The 23,019-nt window shown below is 37.8% G+C and overlaps 3 protein-coding genes across 3 annotated transcripts; 1 reads left to right on the plus strand and 2 right to left on the minus strand.

The window, feature by feature from the left end:
• The first annotated feature begins 274 nt into the window (after positions 1 to 274).
• On the plus strand, positions 275 to 2,309 carry LOC110905693 (probable aquaporin NIP-type). The gene is made up of 5 exons (XM_022151249.2): positions 275 to 409; positions 534 to 758; positions 848 to 1,045; positions 1,144 to 1,205; positions 1,963 to 2,309. The coding sequence occupies exons 1-5, from the start codon at positions 314 to 316 to the stop codon at positions 2,147 to 2,149; spliced, it is 768 nt and encodes a 255-aa protein (XP_022006941.1). The 5' UTR covers positions 275 to 313; the 3' UTR covers positions 2,150 to 2,309.
• Positions 2,310 to 9,064: 6,755 nt separating this feature from the next.
• On the minus strand, positions 9,065 to 11,284 carry LOC110908892 (cell division control protein 45 homolog). Its single transcript, XM_022153887.2, has one exon. The coding sequence runs from the start codon at positions 10,919 to 10,921 to the stop codon at positions 9,143 to 9,145; it is 1,779 nt and encodes a 592-aa protein (XP_022009579.1). The 5' UTR covers positions 10,922 to 11,284; the 3' UTR covers positions 9,065 to 9,142.
• A 10,225-nt stretch (positions 11,285 to 21,509) lies between these two features.
• LOC110908891 (protein FAM133A) lies at positions 21,510 to 22,738 on the minus strand. Its single transcript, XM_022153886.2, has 2 exons — positions 22,591 to 22,738; positions 21,510 to 22,243 (listed from the first exon to the last, which is right to left on the minus strand). The coding sequence occupies exon 2, from the start codon at positions 22,241 to 22,243 to the stop codon at positions 21,665 to 21,667; it is 579 nt and encodes a 192-aa protein (XP_022009578.1). The 5' UTR covers positions 22,591 to 22,738; the 3' UTR covers positions 21,510 to 21,664.
• Positions 22,739 to 23,019: the final 281 nt, after the last annotated feature.

Consider the following 23,019-nt stretch of genomic DNA (forward strand, 5'->3'; position numbering starts at 1 on the left):
TTTATCCTTATTTTTACTAATTTTACCACAAAACCAAAAGCATTTCAAATCAAGCCACCTTGACCTTATTAATTATTATTGTAACTCAACAAATCACATTTTAATTAAAACGTTAATAACAAAGAAATTAAATCCCAACTAACTTTCGATTTCGTGATAAGCATCTTGATGACTTATCAACTTTCAAAATTCAAAATGGAAACAAATATATACCACGTCACCCACTTTGTATAATTCTTCCCTATATATAACCACCATATCCTTCGCATGCTAAACCCTAAATTGTGAATATTATTCACTTTTTGCTTTCGAAATGATTGAGGTAGTAGACCCTCGATTTTCAGCCATGGAGAAAGGCACTCTTGCTTTGAATGAATCCAAAAATCCCAAAATCCATTTAGCTCAAAAGGTATATATACATACATTTGTTGCATGTTCACAACTTATATGATTATATCCTTAACTATTAGTATTGCGTGAGTACGTTTAGCCTCAATCAATTTATATTGTTAATTATTTATATCGTCGCGCAGTTGTTGGCAGAATTTGTTGGCACATTTTGTGTCATTTTTGCTGGGTGTGGATCAGTGGCGGTTAATAAACTTTACGGCGGCACTATAACATTCCCGGGAGTGTGTGTAACATGGGGCTTGATCGTTATGGCCATGATATACACCGTTGGTCATGTCTCCGGGGCGCATTTTAATCCTGCGGTTACTGTTACATTATCTCTTTTAGGATTGTGTCCATTTAAAGAGGTGTGACATTTGGACTATATGTTAATGTAAATCTTTTGTAGTTAATGAAGTACTATTTTTTGTGATATTATTCTTAATGTTTTATGAAGGTGGCTTTTTATATATTGTCACAACTGTTTGGGTCGATTCTTGCAAGTGGGATATTGTCGTTGATTATGGATGTGACTTCGGATGCATATTTTGGAACCATACCCGTGGGTTCGACTGTTCAATCGTTTGTTGTCGAAATAATCATTACTTTCATCCTTATGTTTGTTATCTCGGGTGCTAGCAATGATCATAGGGCGGTATGTTTTCTTGTGAACGATCTTGTAATTAGAATATTTTATTTTAATTATTATTATTATTCTTTTACTAATTTTGTTGATACATATGTAAATTGTAGATAAAGAAGCATGGAGGAATTGCAGTTGGAATGACCATTATGTTAAATGTGTTTGTGGGAGGGTAACTCTTTACTTTTAATAATATACTAGATTGTTGTCATAGCTCGCGCGTTGCGGCGGCGATGCCTTAGTTGTTTATAGTTTGCGACACGTTATGTGATGTATTAACTATATGAAAACACGTGTTACAACGTATCTGATCTAAAGCACTGCGGTTACAAAAGAAACGGAATCGAACCGAGTGGGTTCGTTTAGTGAGCCTTCCACCTAACCACTAAACCACCCTTATCTTTGCGTCAAGATAGCGGCGTCAAAACATACAATAACTCGAATTTATACCATTGAATGAAAAAGTATTATATTTGATTCGCCTCGTTTCCAAACACAGTTTACGTCGAAACATTAATTTACACTGACACGTACATAGAAATAACCATATGAGAAAATAGTTTTTTGTCTTTTAAGCTAAAGAATGAAAATACGGGGCTGAGTTTGAAAAGATATAACTTAAGGGGTGAAATTGAATATTTTTTTAAGTTTTTAGAAAATGTAGAAGGTGTAAATGTCAATTTCAAAAGTTAAAGGGCTGTTTTTGTCAAGTTTTAAACTTTATGGACTGTTTTGTCTTTTTTCTAATATGCTGTTTTGGTTAAGTTGAAAATTTGAAGGGCTATTTTGGTCAAGTTGAAAATCTGAGGGGTTGTTTGTACGTTGGTCCACCGACCATGTGTTTTAAGGATATAGTAATATGTATTTGAATAATATAAATATAATGTTTTTGGAAAATATTTAATGGAATTTATTGATTTAAATTTCAGGCCGATTTCTGGAGCATCAATGAATCCGGCAAGAAGTCTTGGACCGGCTATTGTGAAGTGGAGGTTCAAAGGAATTTGGGCATATATCTTTGGTCCGATCATCGGAGCAGTCACTGGAGGCTTTGTTTATAAGTTGTTGACGCCGACGGAAAAATCTTTTAGCGAGATTGTGAAAAGAAGTGGATGATCCTTGGCTTTGAGATCGAAGCTGAATTTGTTTAATTTAGTTTTATTAAACTTTTTTGTGTTATTTAGATGTTAATATTGTTAAGGGTTTTTTTTTTTTTTTTTTGTAGTTTCGGATGATTTTATTTTATGAAAACTGGGATGGTTGACAATTTGGTTAATTTCTCTATATATATTTGTGTTGGTTGATTTGCCAGCAAAGAGGTATAAAAAATTGGAAGCCACATATAATGTACCAATTATATCTATGTAAGTTTTAACTAACAAAAGTTTTTTTTTTTTTTAAAGTTAACTTAATTTCTTATCGTTCACTTAATTTCCATCTTTTATACGAGTGTGATATCTAGCTATTGGTTGTGAAAAGTTTACTGAAAAACTAGCTTATAAAATAATTAAAGATGATAATTGGCTGGTGTTGCCAAGCATCATTCGATGAATAACATTGAATCCAAAGGAAATGTTAACGAGTGATGGGTTGTAAATGTAACTAAATCTCAAGCAACACATCAACAATCATCGTGAGTCAACCAATGCTTCATTTTCTAGATCACTCGAGTCGAGGTTTGGCCTTAGGGCTTCATCCTAAAAGAAGAAAAAACCTTTGGATAATAGCAAGTTATATGAGAGAAGTTATAATGACAAAGATCAAGAAGTTTAGTTCAAAATGAATATCAGACTAAATGATAAAATCTACACAACCGTCCACCGATAAGTGTAAAAGTTTCGAAAAGTCATTGTGTTGCGGTTCCATTCGATTTGAGATGAACCAATCTCCTAAGATAGGGACCCTTAGACTCCATGAATACAAGATGAACAAGAGACTAATTGTTTCTGTTCTCATTGCTTCATAATTCAACTAGCTTAAATACACTCACTCAAAAGTAAACATTAAACTAGAACATGGAAACGTGACTTGAATGCAGTTAACAAATATGCATGAGTAAATTGCTAAAATCGTCCCTGACGTTTATTCACATTTGCTAGATTCATTCAAAAACAAAGTTTTTTTCTCATAGGGGCCATTGAGATTTCAAAAAAGTTGCCAAATCCATCCAAAATGACTAACACCATTAGAAGCAATGTTAACCTAGGGTACTTTAGTAATTTTCACTATTACTTTTAATTCCCCCCATTTTAAACCTAACATATATATAAAATTTATATAATAGCAGATCTTTAGAACACGTGTTAGTGTCTCACCAGCTATATATCACAAAAGTGTATTGTTATGTTGGTAGCCAATAAATATCCATCTTCATATAAAGTTGATTCCTGAATTTTTAACTATATAAAACTTGAATCACATATAAAAATTTAGGAATCCAAAACCTTAGAGCATTCACATCCATTCCATCAAAGTTTGTGTGTGGAGTTTTTATAATATAAGAGTATAAAAAGTAGTTGTGAGTGAAGGAGAGAGAAAATGTTACTGTTCATCTGTATATTTAGGGGATATTGTTCACCCTCTCTAATTTTTTAATATATTTTGAAAGTGTTTGTGAATGAAGGAAAGAGAAAATTTAATAATAAAGGTATAAAAAATATTATTTAATTGAAAAGGAAAGAGAACATGTAGTGTTTTTTAGTGTAATTTAGGGTGAAAATATGATGGAATGGATGTGAATGCTCTTATATTTGTAAAATAAAATAAATCAACAAATTCTATGATAAGCGATAACATCTCAAATTATTTTATTTTTTTACCAAATATTTAAAATTAAGTTTAAGTTCATTTCAATATTGAAGATTCTTTAGGCTAACGTTATTCATAGTATTTAGTTGTCATTATTACATTTAATATATATTTATCTTTATTTTAATGTTGCATTTGATTCTTATTTAAAATTTTAAAACTTCTAGGAATAATATTTCTTGTTAAGATGACAAATGCAAAACCAATGATATAGATTATTATGGGCCAACTTTTATGTAAATAAAAGTAATTAATGAAGAATTTTGGTTGCAACAACTTTTACGCAAATGAATCATTTTGGTAAGATGATACAAATACAAATCAATTTTATGTTTTTTTCTTTACAAGTAATTAAAAGCCAATACTTTACAATAGTTTAACTAACAATATAATTTAACTAAATATAATGCAGTTAATTATTAATTATAATTGTTAATTATAATTGTTCCAAATTTGTATTATGATAATTGATTTTTTTTTAACAACTATCATTGGTTTATGATATGATAATATCATTATCTGACTGCATTTTTCTAACTTTTATGAGTTGATTGTGAATTTTATCTTTAGCATCTTAACAAGACGTGTTTTTCTTTGAAATTTATTACAGACATAACTTTTTCAAAAATTGTTCTATGTATAGGTTAACACGTAGTAATTGATATATATAAAAGTAGCTGATGAAAAGATTATGTTATTATAACTTTAAAGAAAATAAATAATTTTGATAAGATAATAAAGGCAAAAAATTAAAATCAGCATGCAATAAATTGGAAAAAAATTGTAATGATAATGTAATAGTGAGATTTTCATGAAATAAATCAATGATGAATAGTCTAAATTAGAACAATTAAAGTTAATCACATGCCTTGTATTGTTTTTTTTTTTTTTCTATTAACTTCATGATAATAGATTTTCCAATTACTTTATTATATTACCATTTTTATTGCAGGTTTTCATTTATATGTAGGAACACAAAAGATTGAGTTCTTTATACATTAAAGTAAAAAATTAATAAAATTCCCAAAGTAAAGGAGATTTGACCAGATACATGAATTCAATTGTGAGTAACAAAACAAATTATACAATTATACAATTAAAATTGGGTTTTAGGGTTTTGTTTATAAAAGGGTGGGGGCAAGATATAACCTGTTAAAAAGGGTAAATTAAGACAATGACTAAATTACCCCTCTATCAAGTTAGTTTTGTTAGAGTGTTAGTCATTTTGGATAGATTTAGTAACTTTTTTGAAACCTCAGTGATTCCTACGAAAAAAAAACCTCTTTTGGATGGATCTAGCAAATGTGAATAAACATCAGGGACAATTTTAGCAATTTACTCAATATGCATGGAACATGAGAAAGAATAAAATGCATGCAGATAACTAAAAAAATAATACGTGGATAGATAGTTGATGTGTTGTTGACCACTTGACCGTATCAATTGGATACCGGGTCGATTCCCGTGTTGGTAGCGGGTTGGACCATATCAACTGTCGCACCCTTGAAAACGTCCTTGTCCTCAAGGACGTATGTGAGCACCATGGGGGTCGCCATTCGACTCTCCCAACAACATTCGGTGTGCCAAGGTGGCCGCCACTCTCATCGATTTTTGACACTTTTGAAATGCAACGCTTCATGGGAATTACTGATCGAAACACTCTGCTGGTTGCGGTGGTCTTTCAGTGAACAAGTGGTCCATCCTTATCTTTGAGAAATCCTTGGATGCACCAAGTGAAAGTTCCTTCCAGAATAAATGAGTTTTGAAATCCTTGTACCAGATTCTGATGAAGTTGTTTGATGCAAGCACTCCGAGACCATCCAGGCAACACAAAACGCTAATTCCATCAAACCGCTGCATTTCAAAAGTGCCACAAAGCGACACGAGTGATGAAACCAAACGCCGTCGGGAGAGTTGAATGCCGACCCCATGGTGCTTTTATGTCGTCCTTTAGGACAAGGACATTTTCGAACCATCAATGCAAGCAAGCATACATCAATCTGCACGTTCTCATATTTGCTATTGCATTTCTTCAATGTTTCTTAATTGTTAGTTAAATTAGAGTAGGGGGGGGGGGGGGGGGTTAGTGCACGGTCCTCCCAACCGCCGGAGTGATCCCACTCCGGGAGCCGCTACCCGACCAAGCTAGCTCCACGGTGAATTCCCTTTACCGAGTTCTTACCCTGGGCGACATATGCCACTCCCAAGACTCGAACCCGTGACCTCTGGGAAGATGTGGGTGTCGGTGGCCAACTGGGCTACCCCAGTTGGTTGTTAGTTAAATTAGAGTAGTGAGTTAGTGGCCCTGGCCCATTAATATTAGAAAGATCGATTAATCACATTGTGAGGTTCGTCTTGTAATCAATTATTTGCATAGAAGGAAGGATACATTAATATTAGAAAGATCCATTAAGATTGAGAGATGAGGGATCAATAAGTTATTTATACCAAAAGGGACAAAGATATTGTTGTTGCATTGTCTAAACGAAACACCAAAAATTAGCAAATAAATATAGCAGGCCGTGGCTGGGCGGGTCAGACGTCATGTTACGTCAAAACAAGTCAATTAAAAAAAAGATTATTTTGATTTGGGTCAAAACAAGTTCTGGTAAGAACGGGTCGGTTAAGAAAAGGTTATACTAACCAAGATACCCTTAATTTAATCGGCCCGTTCATTAGCACATCTAATTCCTGCCTGCCTGTTTAAACAAATTCCAGTGCAATTAAAAACAATCTATCGTTTCCAAAAAAAACACGCTATAGAAAGCTAGTAACAACACTTTCAAGTTTCAACATGCCAAAAGGAATTTTCTGTCAAGAAAAAGTGACACTTATAGCTCTTAAAGGTACAAACAAACATTACTAATTTAACATTGAAGACTTGCAGCAACTTTCAGATAAATGCCTAATATCCTCCAATTTACAAAAGCCTATGTTGAACATAAATTACATTTCATGGCGGTCAAAGTCAAATTCATTGTACAGAGGGGGCAATCTGATATGTGCCCACTACTCCATGTTCATGCAAGCCACGATTTCCATTATAGTTCATGTTTTGTTTGTTTACTTTTGCAAGTGTCTAAGTAATAGGGTTAGTGGGGTTTAACCATTTAGTCCATGTTTTATTAATTCATTTTGTAATTAAGCCTATAAAAAGGCATATGTGTTAGTGTTTGATTATGAATGAAAAATATTAGAGAGTTATCTCATGTCTTGTTTCCTACTATTTTCTTTTGAGTCTAATCCACTCAATGGATTATCTATCTATCAACCTATTGGTACATATCACAACCTTGACCCAAAGACTTCCAAGTGGGTCCATATGGGTTGCTTTTAAAATTATATGGGTTGGTTTGGGTAAGATATTTTAACTAAATGAGTCCCAATGGGTCCCTTGAAATTTCATCTTGTTATTTTCGGGTCAAAGCGGGTCGACAACATTAAAGAAATGAGTCGATGTGGGTTAGTGTCTTAAAGAAACGGGGCAGGTTTCGGATCGAAATGGGTTCAGTTCAAATTGAGTTTCGGGCCAAGACCGGTTTCGGCACGACGCAGGTTTTGGATCGGAATGGGGTCGGTTCGGGTCGGGTTTCGGGCCGACACGGGTTTCTGCATGGGACGGGTTTCGGATCGCAACGGATTTTGGGCCGACACGAGTTTCCGCACGAGACGAGTTTCGGGTCGGAACGAGTTTCGTACCGTTTCGACCCGTACCATTTCGACGTGAACGGTTTGACGCGAACCGTTTCGACACGAATCGTTTCGACCAGTACCGTTTCGAATCGAACCGTTTCGACGCGAACCGTTTCGACCCGTACCGTTTCGACCAGTACCCTTTCGAATCGAACCGTTTCGACCAGTACCGTTTCGACAAACTTCCGGAAATGATAAACAAATCCATGAAAAATGATAAAAGTAATTCCGGACAAACTTCTTGAGCTGGTTATGTTGCAAATTTATATGCTCTGAGTGCTTGCTTGTGATTTAGTCGACGTTTGGATCACACGAAGTTTAGTGCTACTGAGCATATGACCTCTGATCCTACTTTAGTTGAGGATGTGTGAGCTTATCGAGAGGAGATGGAAAAATCTGTAACATTACTCATATTTGCCATTCCACCATCATGTGTGTTGTTTTCGTTTCAGGTCTTACAAAAAATCTTATGTCAGTCATGTATTGTTAAATTCTCATATCTTTGTTATGTTTTTGATGCTCTTATCGCATTTATACTCACAATAGCTATTATGCTATGTCTACTGGTGATACTTATATTATATGAAGACCAATCAGGTGTTTCATTAGCATGCGAAACAGAGACTGACATCCACTTCATTTGAGATATGGTGTTAGTTCCACTGCCTCAGATTCATTATCTGCGACTTTGTCTTAATTGCTAATGTTTTGGCGATTCAGTTGATCCCAACATTTTGCTTGCGACTGTGTTAGAACTATTTTACTAGTATTGCATTGCCATCATGGTGATCTGTGAGTTTTTCCATGTGGCAGTTTTTAGGTCTCCATATCTGCTATAGTTAGTTGGAGAGTTACAGTTCTTAGCTCGGCTTTTTGCCACTCATATATAGAGAAGAGATGTGTAGTCATTCCTTAGTTCTGTAGTGTTGACCATACAAAATTGCCCCTTGATGTACAATCACTTAAAAAAAAAAAAAAAAAAAAAAAAAAAAACATTTTTTAACCAACCCGACGCGACCCGGAACCCGTTCTGACTCGAACCCGTTTCGGCCCGAACCAAAACAACCCTTTTTTTTAATTGACCCGAACCCGTTTTGACCCATGACCCGACCCGTTTGCCAGGTCTCCTAGAGTCAAAGAATCAAATTCCAATGTTTTCTAAATTCACAACATAAATTCCACAGTTGACCAGCTAAATGTATGCATATCTTCCAACTGTTGCTATTTTCGTACGTGCAAACATAAATGAAATGTCAAAAAAATGCAAAAATGAATCAATTCACTTACCACCAGTGGCATTGCAACTTCCAACTTTGCAAGGCGGCTGATTGACAACAAAGTCAACGACGTCAATGACATCTTCAGAGTTCTTCTGCTTAATTTGTTCTTACCCGGGGTCTGTTTCTCATCAACCCGTTCATTTACTTTTCAACCCAATTTGACCAGCGGGATTCTGCCTTTTATATTTGACCCGGTATGCCTCCTTGACTAAAATGCTTAACCCAATACCACCCACAGTAGTATAAATCATACATAAAATAAAACAACAATCAAATAAACCAGATATAAGTAGAAAGATTGGTTATACCAACTTTTGGACATAAATGTTCATATTAGCTTCTCAGTTAGCTTAATCATGAAATCATTAACCGCAACAGCTTCCAAAACGATCCACGACGACTCAAAAAGCTCGTGAAAAAACTCAGCACCAGTCTCCTCAGCTGCGTTTCTAAACGCAATCCCGAATGCATTTCCTTGAACAGCTCCCAGCCTTGGTTTACCGCAAACTCCGACAATTAGAACCTTTTCTCGTTCTTGAATGTAGCAAACGCATACCAAAGGTTTCAATCTTGCGCCTTTTTCTCTTAACGCGTCCATTATGAAATACCCCAACTTTGTTAAAGCTTGAGGGCATCCCAGTAATTTCGCATCAGCTGAATCTTCAAGTTTGACCCATCTGAACTTGGTCCCGCTTCTTATTGAACCCTTTCGGGTTATGGCAGTGCTTCCTTGTCGAAGAATAGCCCGTTGGATCTTGATTGCATGCCTCATGCCCATTTCTAGCTTTTCGAGTTTCCTTAACGATAACGCATCGTATGCTTCTCCGAATTGTTTGGAAGCACAGCTGTTTGAATCAACGGAAGATTCTAGAAGTGCGGTGATTCCATAAACCACATCTGCAGCCGAGATTTTTGAGCTATATCCGTGTAACAACAAGAACCCGCGATAATAAAAGTTGTTCAAACCATAATCGGGTAGAAAATGTTCAAACTCGTCTTTCATTTTCTTCTTAATCTCAACACTCATGAAACGGAACTTCTGTTTACACTCGTCAAGTGCAAATCCCATTTGAGCGAGAAGTAACATGAGCTTTTTAGTCCCGTTGTCACTCCATGTCTTCAACTTTGTTGCTATGTAAGAAGAACATAACATCGAATCAAAAAGGTTCCATTCTTGCAATAGCATGAGCCTCGGCTCATCTTCATAAGCAATTCTTGAAGCATCCGGCGCACAAACAATAGTTCCGTCTTTAAGAGTTACCGAACTGACCGCACCCAAATTCCCTGAACTGTTTATATGCTGCTCAAGCTCCATCACACCAGCTTGGTACCTCTCGTTCGTTAACCTCTCATGAACAAACTGATCAGTTAACGCCACGCACGCTAGCCACAGCAAATCGTTAGTGTTTTTCCTCAAGAAATTAGACAACTCGTACATCAAACAACCCGACGGCTTCCCATGAAAAGTACCCATATGATAATATGCCTTTTTCAGCTTCCTAAACAGCTTCAATGGGTCAGTCTCATCATCCTCATCATCTGAAACCCGTCTTCTTTTTCTATCCCCGTCCCCATCACACTCACTTTCATCGTCACTATCCGACTCATCGTCCTCCACTTCATCATCACTATTCAAATCACTGGCAGCCGCCAACGCCGACACATCAAAATCATACGACAAATCCGCCTGATTCTCATCATCCCTAGTGTACAAAACAACCACCCTATCATTCCCTTCACTAAGATTATGCAAATGAATCGGCCGATGACTATCGACGACAAAAACCCGAGCCACAGGCCCTAGATCTAAAACCTTCCTGAGATCCCTATGACACCCCCAATTAATCAAAAGTATGGTAACAGGATCATCAGATAATGAACTCAAACTAGGGCCAGCATACTTATGAATCTCCTTAAAACTGGAAACAGGGTAACAAGCATACCGAGCAGAATCAGATTCCAAGACATGACATATAATCTTCAAAGCACATAGAGAGTCAACATCAGAAGTTGATGGGAATATTAACAAAGGGGTATTGTTAGCAGACCCCAAAGCAGATTCACGTAAGTTACTGTAAAAAGACTCGATGCTCTGTTCACGAACCATTATTAGTAACAATTTCAAGACAAACGGTGAAAGTTGGAACAATTTAGAGGGAGAGGAAGATGAAGAAGATGAATGGAGACTGCGAACGAACCCTGGCTGGTTTGTCGCCTTTTCTCAGTTTGTGTTTTGTTTAAAAGATCATAACAGCCCATTGGGTCGAGAATTATGGATCCATCAGTTGAAACATGAAAAAGGGGTTATGATTTGAAGCGTTTGAGTGGGTTTTGGAGTGTGAATTTGTAGGTGGGTAATTGAGATGAATTGATGCGAGATTAGATTCAATGAGGGGTTGAATTTGAGGTCTGGATGACGAAATGGAGAAGAAAGAGGGAAAATGTGGGATATGTGAATCTGAATTTGGTTTGAATTCATGATTTCATCAAAGTTTTGAAATTTTCGCGCTGAAATGTTGAAATGGGATGTGGGGCTAAAATTTTTAAATTATGTGGGGATTTTTTTGTAAATTACAGTTTTCGTTCTTTATATTTGTATCGAATTGCAATAGATACAATAATTATAGTTACAGTCCTTTATTTGACAAATTCATTAGATCTTTAGTCCTTTGACTTTAACCTAATTAAAATTTCTTTAACACACAAAGAAATCACTTCATAGTTAATAGTTTTTTTTTTTGGAAGGCAAATTTCATTAAAAACACACACAACAAGGGGACTCCTAAGACGGGAACCCCAACAAACACAGTTACATTACATCAAAATCAAACGACTTCCAACCCTGCCAATCCACCCCAGCAGTACCACTCCTACTCCTCAACCAAAGGTAAGATAAGGATTTAACGTCCGCTACCAGCTCCACAGCACTCCGAGTCTTCTGGTCAAAGATCCTCTCATTCCTAGCTTTCCAAATACGCCAACACGTCACGATGAAAATCCCATATAGCAACTCCTTTTTCCTCGACGACCACCCTGTACCTTTCACCACCTCCACAATATCTCTAACTGAGAACAAGAAGATAGGCGGAACTTTAACCCAATTAGCAATACCCTGCCACGTACCTATCGCCAGGCCACAACCAGTAAACACATGATCCACACTCTCCTCCTCTATCCTGCAAAGATCGCACGTACTCTCTCCATGCAAAATATTCCTTCTACTAAGCGTCACTTTAGTAGGAATCCTGTCTAGTAAAGTTCTCCACATAAACACATTGCATTTTAAAGGAAGCCACTTACACCAAGAAAATTCGGGGCCAGCATTCAAGGAAACGCATCGGGCATCAACAATCCATTGTTTTGCTTCATGAACAGAGAACTCAGTTGGGCCTTTATCATGCCAAGCCCACTTATCCGCCGAGTCCACTAAAGATTGAGCCTGAATCAACCGGTAACACTCAACCAATTCTAACCTCTCTTGGGCCGTATCTGGGTACTGTCTCCAATTCCAACTTATCGGACCGTTGCCAGAGGACCCTCCAATCCTCTCTGCGATACTACACCACCTGTTACGTTCGAGCCGAAACAAATTTGGGAATAATACTTTCAAGGGCACATTAGCTATCCAAGGATCCATCCAGAACTTAATCACCAACCCATTTCCTACGTTACCGCGAATCATATATGCACCGATAGAATCACCCACCTTAACTTTAAAACCATTTTTCACCAACTTGGTCCACGTTCCCGAAAGACTCGTCTTGGCTAGAAAAGTCTCCCATTGTCTAATCGAGCCATGTAAGGACTCAATGACTTTTCTCCACATCGCTTCACCTTCTACTCTATATCTCCATAACCATTTTAACAGAAAAGCGTTATTACTATCTTCCAATCGACTAAGACCCAACCCACCATGTTTCTTAGGGAGCGCAACCTTATCCCAAGCAACCCAATGAACCTTCCTAACATCCATGTCACTACCCCACAAAAATCTTTTTATCAAAGACTCTAACTTCATAATAATAGCCGAAGGAGCCTTATATAATGCAAAATAGTAAGACGGGATACTCTCCAAAACTGATTTTATCAATACTAACCGACCACCAATGGAGAGAACCTTGGATTTCCACTTCGTCAACCGCGTATTAAACACCTTAATCACCGGCTCCCAATTGCTAATCCTACCCATATTGGCACCCACAGTAATACCAAGATAGGTAAATGGGGTAACCCCCGAACGACACCCGAGACACCGAGCCATATCAGACACCTCATCCAAACCTTTACCAACACCAAAAAGCGTAGACTTGTGTATATTTATACCAAGGCCGGAACACAAATGGAAAACTCTAAGCAATCGGCGCAACGTACGAAAATTGCTATCCGACCACTCCCCCATTATCATGGCATCATCAGCATAAAGCAAGTGCGACAAAACTAACCCGTTATTAGGAAGCCGAACACCCGTAAAAGTACCCACCTCACAAGCCCTTCTCATCAACCCCGCAAACGCTTCCATGACAATAATAAATAAGAATGGAGAAATAGGATCACCTTGCCGCACCCCCTTCTCACAAGAAAACTCGAACGTAGGAGAACCGTTCACCAACACAGACGACCTAGCTGAAGCTAAAACCCCCTTAATCCACATACACCACTTCTCAGGGAATCGCATTTGTCTCATAATCGACAGCAGGAACTCCCAATTAACATTGTCGTAAGCTTTGGCGAAATCAATCTTGAACATAAACAATTCCTTCCTACATTTTCTGGCCCAAGTAAGAAGCTCGCTGATAATCAAAGGACCATCCAGAATGTACCTCCCTGCTATGAATGCAGATTGCGTTTCTGAAATCAACCCATCAATCACCTTCCTTAATCGATTAGCTAGCACTTTGGAAATAACTTTGCTAACTACACCGATCAGGTTAATAGGTCTATACTCACCCAATTCCACCGGATCATTAACTTTCGGGACTAACGTAATAAATGAAGATCCCACACCCCTACTAATAACCCCCGTCTCCTCAAACCTCTTAAAAATCGCTACAAAGTCACCTGAGAACAAATGCCAGAACTTCTTTATAATACGAAAGTTAAAACCATCTGGCCCAGGCGCTTTATCGCTCCCACACTCCCACACAGCGTCTTTAATCTCTTTTTCTTGAAAGGAATCAATAATCTTTTCGACTGCCTCCCTGTCCAAACCCTTAATATCGCTAACTATAAGATTCGGCCTCACCTTTAAGTCCTCTACAAACTTCTCTTTGAAAAACCGGCGAACCTCACACTTAACCACATTCGGCCGCGTCACCCATTCACCGTTGATGTACAATCCCGGAATAGAATTAGACACCCTTCTCGAATTAATAACACCGTGGAAAAAAGAGGTATTTGCATCACCCTCTTTCGCCCACCTGACCCTAGCTTTTTGCTTCAAATCCTTAACTTTAAAATTATCCAACTCTTTAAGTCTCTTATTAGCTTCTTCTAAAACCCACAATTCCGCCTCTGTCAAGTCACGATCTTCCAGGACACATTCTAATTCAGCCACTTCAGCTCTAAGACTTTGTTCCTCCTCCTTTTCACTTGTGAGTTGAACCCCATGCCAATCTTTAATATTTTTCCTAAGAATTCTGAACTTGTTCAATAACTTAACATCCGGCCTTCTCGAATCCACGTTAGCAGCCAACGCTTCCTCCACCACCTTATCCAAACCCTCCCTGTTTAGCCAAGAATTATAAAAGCGAAACGGTTTAGCCCCGAAATTTTTTGACTCTATCTTTAGTAACAACGGGCAGTGATCCGATTCTACCCGATCCAGCACTCTATATTCCGCATTACTCCACTTAGTAACAAAAGACCACGATACAAACACTCTATCAATTCGGCTAAGCTTGTTCCCAGCTATATAAGTAAACCTCCTTCCACGAAGAGAAAACTCTTGAAGCCCCGAATCCTCCAAAAACTCATTAAACTCTCTAGAATCGCCTTCATGGAACTTAGAGTTTCTACGCTCTAAACGGTCACGAACGCAATTAAAATCGCCGGCAACAATCCACAACTCATCATCATATGTGATCAGCGCTTTAAGTTCTTCCCACACTAACCTCTTATCAATGATCTTCTGAGGACAATACACATTCACAAAATTCACCTTTTGACCATCATTCCTCATGTAACCCGAAACCACCAGGAAGTATCTTCGTTTAACAACCGAAGACTTAGAAAATAACTTCGTATCCCAAATCGACAAAAGACCCCCTGACCTACCCACAACATCAACGCACTCAAACTCCAACGACCCCGTACCCCACATCGTACTAACATTGACCCCCTGAAGCGATTGGAACTGAGTCTCTTGAATCATTAGAAAACCAGCCTCATTTGCCACCTTCAATTTCTTTAGCCACGCACACTTGTTTGAAGAACCCAACCCTCTCATGTTCCAAGATATACAATTCATTGAATAACCGATTGAAAACCTTCTTCGTCGACCAAACTCCTAATAGCCGCTTCATACCCAGAGATGTTTTCCACCCCCAGTGAGTTAGCTAACACCACCGTCGCCTGTACTTCCGAGTTCGCATTAGCATCTGTTTGTTCTACCACACCTCCAACCTCATTACCCCTACTAACACCATCGAACATAACCTTCTGATTAATCTCCACATTAACACCAGAATTATCCATAGGTGACTCATGCCCCCCTTGTACATTAAAGATAAAGCGATCAATATCATATGGGTCATCATCATCTCTCGCCCTCTTTTTTGGTCTCTCCGCCCCCGTCGGAGACTGCGACTTGTCACCCCGGGATTTCTTCCGAAAACACCCTCTCTTTTTCTCCTTAGAATTCGAACACACCAACGGATCCTGCAAGCTGAAACTTAAACCATCCGCTTCCGGTAGAGTACCCCCTATAGTAGAAGACTCAACGTGTTGCATGGCGACTTCCACGTCCACCATGTTAGCATGCAACGTACTAACACCAATCTCCTCCACCTCCTGTGCATCTTCCACAACAACGTTATTAACCTCCACGTCCATATTCACACGAACCGCTTGATCCACACCATCAACCGGCCTCTTTTCGTTCTTCGAAACCACTTCCTGTTCCTCTACTTCCAGTCCAATACAGTCCGGGATCCACTCCCCTATTTCTTCCTCGATAGCAATATCAAACTCCTCACTTCTCCACTTTAGCTTACATTCTTTAGTAATACGTTTCACCGAGTTACAAAGCACAGCAACCATCGCATAAGAAAAATCCTCCGTTTTATCATCTATTTGTGCTGTTTGTACCACACGGCCAATCTTAGAAACGATCCGCTCAGCAACCCTATTGTCGAATAATAACAGTGGAATACCAAGAATTCTCAACCATGCAATACGTTCACACCTCAGTTTTTGTCCCTCCCAAAGAACCAACGTAACAAAAAATGACTCCCAAACCTTTTTAGTGCTCAAGAAATCCATCATAGAAACCTTATCTTCAAACACCAAGATGACCGATAGCCCCCCAACATATCTAATACCAACCTTGTCAAGCCTTACAGATCCTAGCCACTCTTTAAGGCTCGTCAAAGATTGAAGATCTTTCAAATCCCCCAACAAACCCAACCCATTCCACCTAGCCACCCCTGTAAAGTCATCTTCCAGTCTTACCTCCTCCGTAGGCTCCGCCCCATCCTTACCAAGAAGAGTATCTCTGTACGACCTTCCTTCCGACGAGTTAGAACTCTTCGGATTATCTATCACCACATTAACCGTATCCTCAGCCACTTTGACATTGTTCTCTTCATTAACCGGAACCCACTGCTTGTCCTCCTTCCATGAAACCCTCTCCCCATCCACAAACCTCGCCAACACAATATAGAGTTTGTACGATCCCATCCACACGTCTTTCAAATCTTTTTCCAGACTTATCGGATCCCTAACATTAGCAAAGGACACAAAACCAAAACGTTTACCTAGTTTGTCGAACTTCCGCGCGATATACGTCCCCTGGATACTACCAGAAGTCTTGAGCACATCGTGCATGTCCTTCGACGAACAACCTCCCGGGAGATTGGACACAAAATACTTCGTAACCACCGGATCACCGCTTTTCGAACCCCCAACCCTATTGTTATTCCTTCCTTTCCCCGTCGGTGCATCGTACCATCTATCTACCACGTACCTTTCCCTGCCCGTCATGATTCATAGTTAATAGTTAAATCTCCATCTAATGAGTTGTAGACATTCTATTTATGTGATAAATAAATGTATATAGTTATCTGTTGTAAACTAATATGCCTTGTGATATTTATTGATTTGGATTATGAATAGATAAGTCGATTTTTAAAATAATAACAAGATATTAATAAACGCAGTTGGTAATTAGATAATAGTTGCTAATTGAAAATTACGATTCCTAAGTTAATTAGAAATTAATGATTACGATTCCAAAGTTATTAATTAGAAGTTAATGATAATAAACGGTAAATTATATAGTACTTTGTATAGAAAATATATTTTTTGTGCTAATATATGATCACAAGAAGACTTAAAAAGTTCATCCTAACGTCAAGTAATTTATACCCTAACAGTCAGAAGGCTAGCTGATGAGGGATCGTGATTGTTCGTATAGATCCGTGAGAATGTAAATAAAGGAGTATATGAACATATTTAAAATATCACTAATGTTTCATAATAACTAATTTTTTTACAACTGACTGTTTTTGTTCTTTGTTTTAGTTAAGCTATAGTTATTTTGACCAATGCTAATAAGTTGGTTACATAACTATTTTGGTTGCATATTAATAAAATGCCCTTTTGTAATGTTTAAAACACTTTGGATACGTGATAATAATCCTTCACCTATTTAGTTTCTATCTAAACGGTTGCTAGAATGTATAACCAATTTAAGTTTCTATCCAAATCACCGAGTATCTAGAGGGCAAGGGCCTAAGGATTATTCGATCTAAGACCGAGTATCTACACTGTGATTTCAGTGGTGTAGCCGATGACGATGACACCCAAATCACCATTGAGGACCAATTGGTCCCGCAGGCAACTAAATTTAAATATTTGGGGTCGTTTGTACAAAGGGATGGTGACATAGATAGTGATGTAACCCATCGCATACAGGCTGGCTGGTGTAGATGGAGGGCAGCCAGTGGAGTATTGTGCGATAGGAGGTTCCCAACTAAACTAAAGGGGAAATTTTACAGGGTAGCAGTTAGGCCAGCTATGCTTTATGGAACAAACTGTTGGGCTATCAAGAAGACACAAGCGCGCAAGATGGAGGTAGCAGAGATGAGGATGCTGAGGTGGATGTGTGGACACACGAGGTTGGATCGGATAAAAAATGAGGTTTTTAGGGAAAGATTAGGAGTGGCTAGTATTTCAGATAAGATTAAGGAGGGGAGATTGAGATGGTTTGGGCATGTGAAGCGGAGGCAAACGACAGCACCTGTTAGAGTACTGGAAACTCTTACTGTGGAGGGGAGGAGAGGAAGAGGCCGACCCAAACTGACATGGGAAGAGCAGATTAGGCATGATTTACTAGAGTCGCATCTTTCTGAGGACATGGTCCAAGATAGGACTTCATGGAGGCGTAGGATTAGGGTTAAGGACTTCTAGAGGATATTGCAGGAAGGTCTTAGGTGTATTTTAGGACTTAAGTTTTTCTTATTCTTTAAGTGACTTAACCGGTGATTGACTTCTTGTGTACATGACTGAATGGTGTTCTATGCTATTATACACGATTTACATTATACTGTGTCAATCTGATCACTAGCTTGGTGTAGGTGACTTCTTTTTTCTATATTCTTTGACTTGATGTGTTGGTTTGTTGTTCGTTTTGGAGCCGGGGGTCTCTTCTGGAAGCAGCCTCTCTATCCCCAGGGATAGAGGCAAGGTCTGTCTACATCCCACCCTCCCCAGACCCTATGAGTAGCATCGCTATTTGTGGGATTTACTGGGTATGGTTGTTGTTGTTGTATCTAAAGTTGTGTTCACTCTTCCCCTTTGGATAGTAGCAAGTTATATGAAGAGAAGTTTTAGTGTTGTGTTGAAACTACAAAGATCAAGGAGTTTAGTTCAAATTGAACATCAGATTAAAGATTAAGAGCTTTTCAAAAGAGCTTATTTGCTTTTCAAAAGCTCCATTTTAAAGCTTTTCAAAAGAGCTTATTGACTTATTTGCTTTTCAGAAAAGCAAATAAGCAAATAAGCTGTTTTGAAAAGCTCAGCCAAACAGCCCCTAAATGATAAAATCTACACAACTGTCTACTTATAAGTTTTACAACAGAATCAACAGTCCTTGTGAGATTGTCTTGTAATCAAATGTTTGCACAGAAAATCCGTACAAAGATGTATTTAAATTGGAAGAGATATATATTACCAATATAAAAGCTTATATACATTACACTATAGTCAATGATTTATGGGCGTTTTTTTGGAACAGAACTCCGGAACACGCCCCACAAGCCGCCCCTGTGGGCCTTTTTTTGGCAAATTTTGTATGGAGAGTGCTTTATCGTGGTTCATTAGATTTGGCCAATCATCCTTCATCTTCCTTTTGTTTGTCCAATAAGAGTTTTTAATGGTTTTTTTTAATTTAATTTTATTACACCTCTTTTAACATAATGTCCCACATCCCTACTACACCCCTTTTAAAAAACGCTCCATAATGTTTCATTGCTGACCGGGCTGCCACATGGTACAAAACGCCCAAGAGTAAGGGCATTACCACTACACATGTAAAAATATTAAAGAGAGGTTAACTATAAAAAGTTGTTTGGAGGATACACCAAATTGATAAAAATTACGATTGGATAAAAAATGAGTCGCTTAAAAGAGGTTATCTGAGTTTGGGTCAAAACAGGTTCGAGTAAGAACGGGTCGGTTCAGAAAAGGCATTTATTAACCAAGATACCCCTTATTTAATCGACCCGTTTTGACTCAAGATGCCGCCCGACCCACCTAGTTCATTAACAACAATCTATCGTATCTAAAAGTGACAACAGCAAACACATTATGGGAAGCTAGTAACAACACTTTTAACATGAAGGGATTTTCTGTCAAAAAGAAGTGTTATTGTGACGCTTGCAGCTCTTAAAGGTTGTGAAAATGACAGATTACCCTACTACCATTACTAATTTAACATTGAAGACTTGCAGCTTTCAGGTAAAATGCCTAATATCCTCCAAATTTCAACATCTTATAAAGACCTATGTTGAACACAAATTAAATTTCATGGCAGTCAAAACGCCGTCAAAGTCAACTTCATTATACAGACCTAGAGTCAAAGAATCTAATACCAATGTTTTCTAACATAACAACATAAATTCCAGTTGACCAGCTAAATGTATGCATATCTTCAAACTGTTGCTAATTTCATACAGATACACGTGCAAACATGATTGAAACGTCAAACAAATGCAAAAATGAATCGATTTACTTACCACCATTAGGTTTGCAACTTCGAACTTTCAATCGAAATTAAGACTTTGCAAAGCAGCTGATCGACAACAAAGTCAACGATAACTTCTTCAGTTCTTCAGAGTTCTTCTGCTTAGTTTGTTCTGACCCAGGGTCTGTTTCTCATCAACCCTAAACGACCCGTTCATTTAATCTTTTTAACCCAATTTAACCCGCTGATAACTTTCTGCCCTTGTATTTGACCTACTCTAACCCCCCTTGACTAACGTACTTAAAATATTGAGATTTTAAACACCAAAGATCTATTGTCTGACATTTTGACATAACCTAGCTTATTCATGCACATGCTTATCAAATTAATATGACAATAGTTGTTTATTCATATTTTTAAAGAATACAAACACTAATAGATGAAATAAAGAAAGGCCGTGATGATTTGTCATTCCGATACGAATGCCACAGTTGGGAAAAAGCGTCACTTGAACCGCGAAAACGGGAATTGTAATGTAATCGGACACTTTTGTAGTGTGCCCAAGACACTCACGCAGGCCCAACTTATACTTATAACACTAATGTTGGTCCAACTAACAACCCAATTTAAGAGTAAAAAATGGGCCCAACCAAATATGAATTAGATGAGCTGCTGATATAAGGTGTGAAAAGGATAACAGAGGGCATCTATGAATCTTTATGTGAAGCGATATTCTAGTTATATCAATACAAACAAATAATGATAAGGATTCTAGAAGTCCGGCAAGTATTGATGTATTCCTAAAAAAGATCTATGAAAGCTGCCTGAATGTATCTCGCTTGTATAAAACCCAAGCTGATTTGACTCACAAGCCGAAGTAACTCACTCATATATCAAAAGGTATACTATTCTACTGATTTTCTAAAAATTTAACAGCCAAAATGATAAAATGAGATGTATTAGCCAGCTCTATGATAAGGGTAAGAATCCAACCGGGTAACTCTTGCAGAACAAATATAATGGGTCAAATTATACTTGTGTCAAATGTTACATTTGGATTCTTGGTAGGCTACAGGTACCATGAGACCTTAAACATGGAATTAAAAAAGTAAAACTGAACACATAAGTGCATATAAATATAAACAAAGATGGACGCAAATCAAATAACAAACATGAGACTTCAAAACATAATTTCTTCTATTCATGCACTGAAGACATACAACCTATAAGTTTCTAAACAGTAATCACAAACGTGAGTCCATTTTTATGTAAGTATGTATAAAAGAGAGTCAAATAGCTTGAAAGATAAACTCAACAACATTAAAAATAGATTCCTAGAGAAAAACAAACACCAGTAATCACAAACGCAGTTTTTAACCATCCAAAATTGCTTAACATATTCGTCAAGTTAATTAAATAGCAACAAAAATTCTCACCAAATATTCAAGACTAATCATCAGCTTCGGTTTTCCTTCTTTTCTTCCTTCCGGGCGTCACTGAATTACTAGTTTCGCCCCCATCAACCTCCGCATTCTTCCTCTTCTTCTTCTTTTTCTTCTTTTCTTCACTCTTTTCGCTCATCGTCTGATCACCTTCTTTAAACTCAACTTCAACATTATCGGTTTGTCCACTCCCCAAACTACCCTCGCTCTTCTTCCTCTTCCTCTCTTTCTTTTTTAACTTACCATCACCTTCTCCGGCCCGGTGTTCATCAATCGTAACCTCAACCTCAACTGAAACATGATCAAGTTTCTTGTTTACCCCGCCATTTTCACGATCACGTTCTTCGAAACTTCGATGGCTTACATCAGATTTCGTCGAAACATCATCCTTTGACGAATATTTTTTCGACTTGATATGCTTTTTAAAGTACGCAAGCTCGTCAAAAGCTGCAGAAGCGCGACGCAGGTAAGCAGCCACCGGTTGAGAAGCGCCATTGTCCGAGCTAACAAAATTCGACAAAACATAGGCCGCTTTAGACAAACTAAGAGGCTTTGTAGACACAATTCTTCCAGAAACAGTCTTCATCTGAATCCAAACATCACGTTCACACAAATTCAGACGTGTATTAAACTATTTATAACCCTAAAACGACTAAAATGTAATCCAACATGTTAATTACTTCCAAATTCATTCCCTATTTCAGTCCTACCAAACAAACGGTTATAACTTATAAAAGTAGCTCCAGTTATCAATCACAATTGTACGGACATATATACAATAAGACGCTACAAAACATAACTATTAAAGTTGCTAGTGAAACATTAACATATAAGCAGATACAGAAGCAAATAGCTATCCAACAAACCCTAATTTAGGATAGAAGAGTCAATTAGGTTTAGAAAAAACTTAATAAAGCAATAGAAGTATCATACCTGAAAAGATGACGGCAAACAAACGGTGAAAGTTGGAACAAATTAGAGGAAGAGGAAGACGAAGAGGAAGACGAATGGAGACTGCGAACCCTGGCTGGTTTGTCGCCTGTTCTCAGTTTGTGTTTTGGGGGATACTGTTTAAAAGATCATAACAGCCCATTGGGTCGAGAATTATGGATCCATTTATCATTTAAATGTTGGTTGAAAAGGATCCGTTTAGAAAGTTGGGCCTGTTAGACTAGTCCGATAACTTGATTAAGCAAATGATTATTATGAACATCCTGTTCCAACTGATAATGATTATTTTTATCATCTTTCACGAAAAAAAATCAACATCTATCACAGTTTTAGTTAATATTTAACCAAAAATATTTTAAAAGTGAAAATATGAGTTAAAAAAATGAAAGTTTAAGGTTTTACGAAAATTAG

This window comes from Helianthus annuus, chromosome 14, assembly GCF_002127325.2.
Source record: "Helianthus annuus cultivar XRQ/B chromosome 14, HanXRQr2.0-SUNRISE, whole genome shotgun sequence".
Lineage (NCBI taxonomy): Eukaryota > Viridiplantae > Streptophyta > Magnoliopsida > Asterales > Asteraceae > Helianthus > Helianthus annuus.

Excerpts from the sequence above, each read along its gene's own strand:
- LOC110908892 (XM_022153887.2), bottom strand. The coding sequence starts at position 10,921 with ATGGTTCGTGAACAGAGCATCGAGTCTTTTTACAGTAACTTACGTGAA.
- LOC110908891 (XM_022153886.2), bottom strand. The coding sequence starts at position 22,243 with ATGAAGACTGTTTCTGGAAGAATTGTGTCTACAAAGCCTCTTAGTTTG.
- LOC110905693 (XM_022151249.2), top strand. The coding sequence starts at position 314 with ATGATTGAGGTAGTAGACCCTCGATTTTCAGCCATGGAGAAAGGCACT. Across the intron at positions 759-847 it reads GATTGTGTCCATTTAAAGAG|GTGGCTTTTTATATATTGTC; the intron begins GTGTGACATTTG and ends TGTTTTATGAAG. Across the intron at positions 1,046-1,143 it reads CTAGCAATGATCATAGGGCG|ATAAAGAAGCATGGAGGAAT; the intron begins GTATGTTTTCTT and ends TGTAAATTGTAG.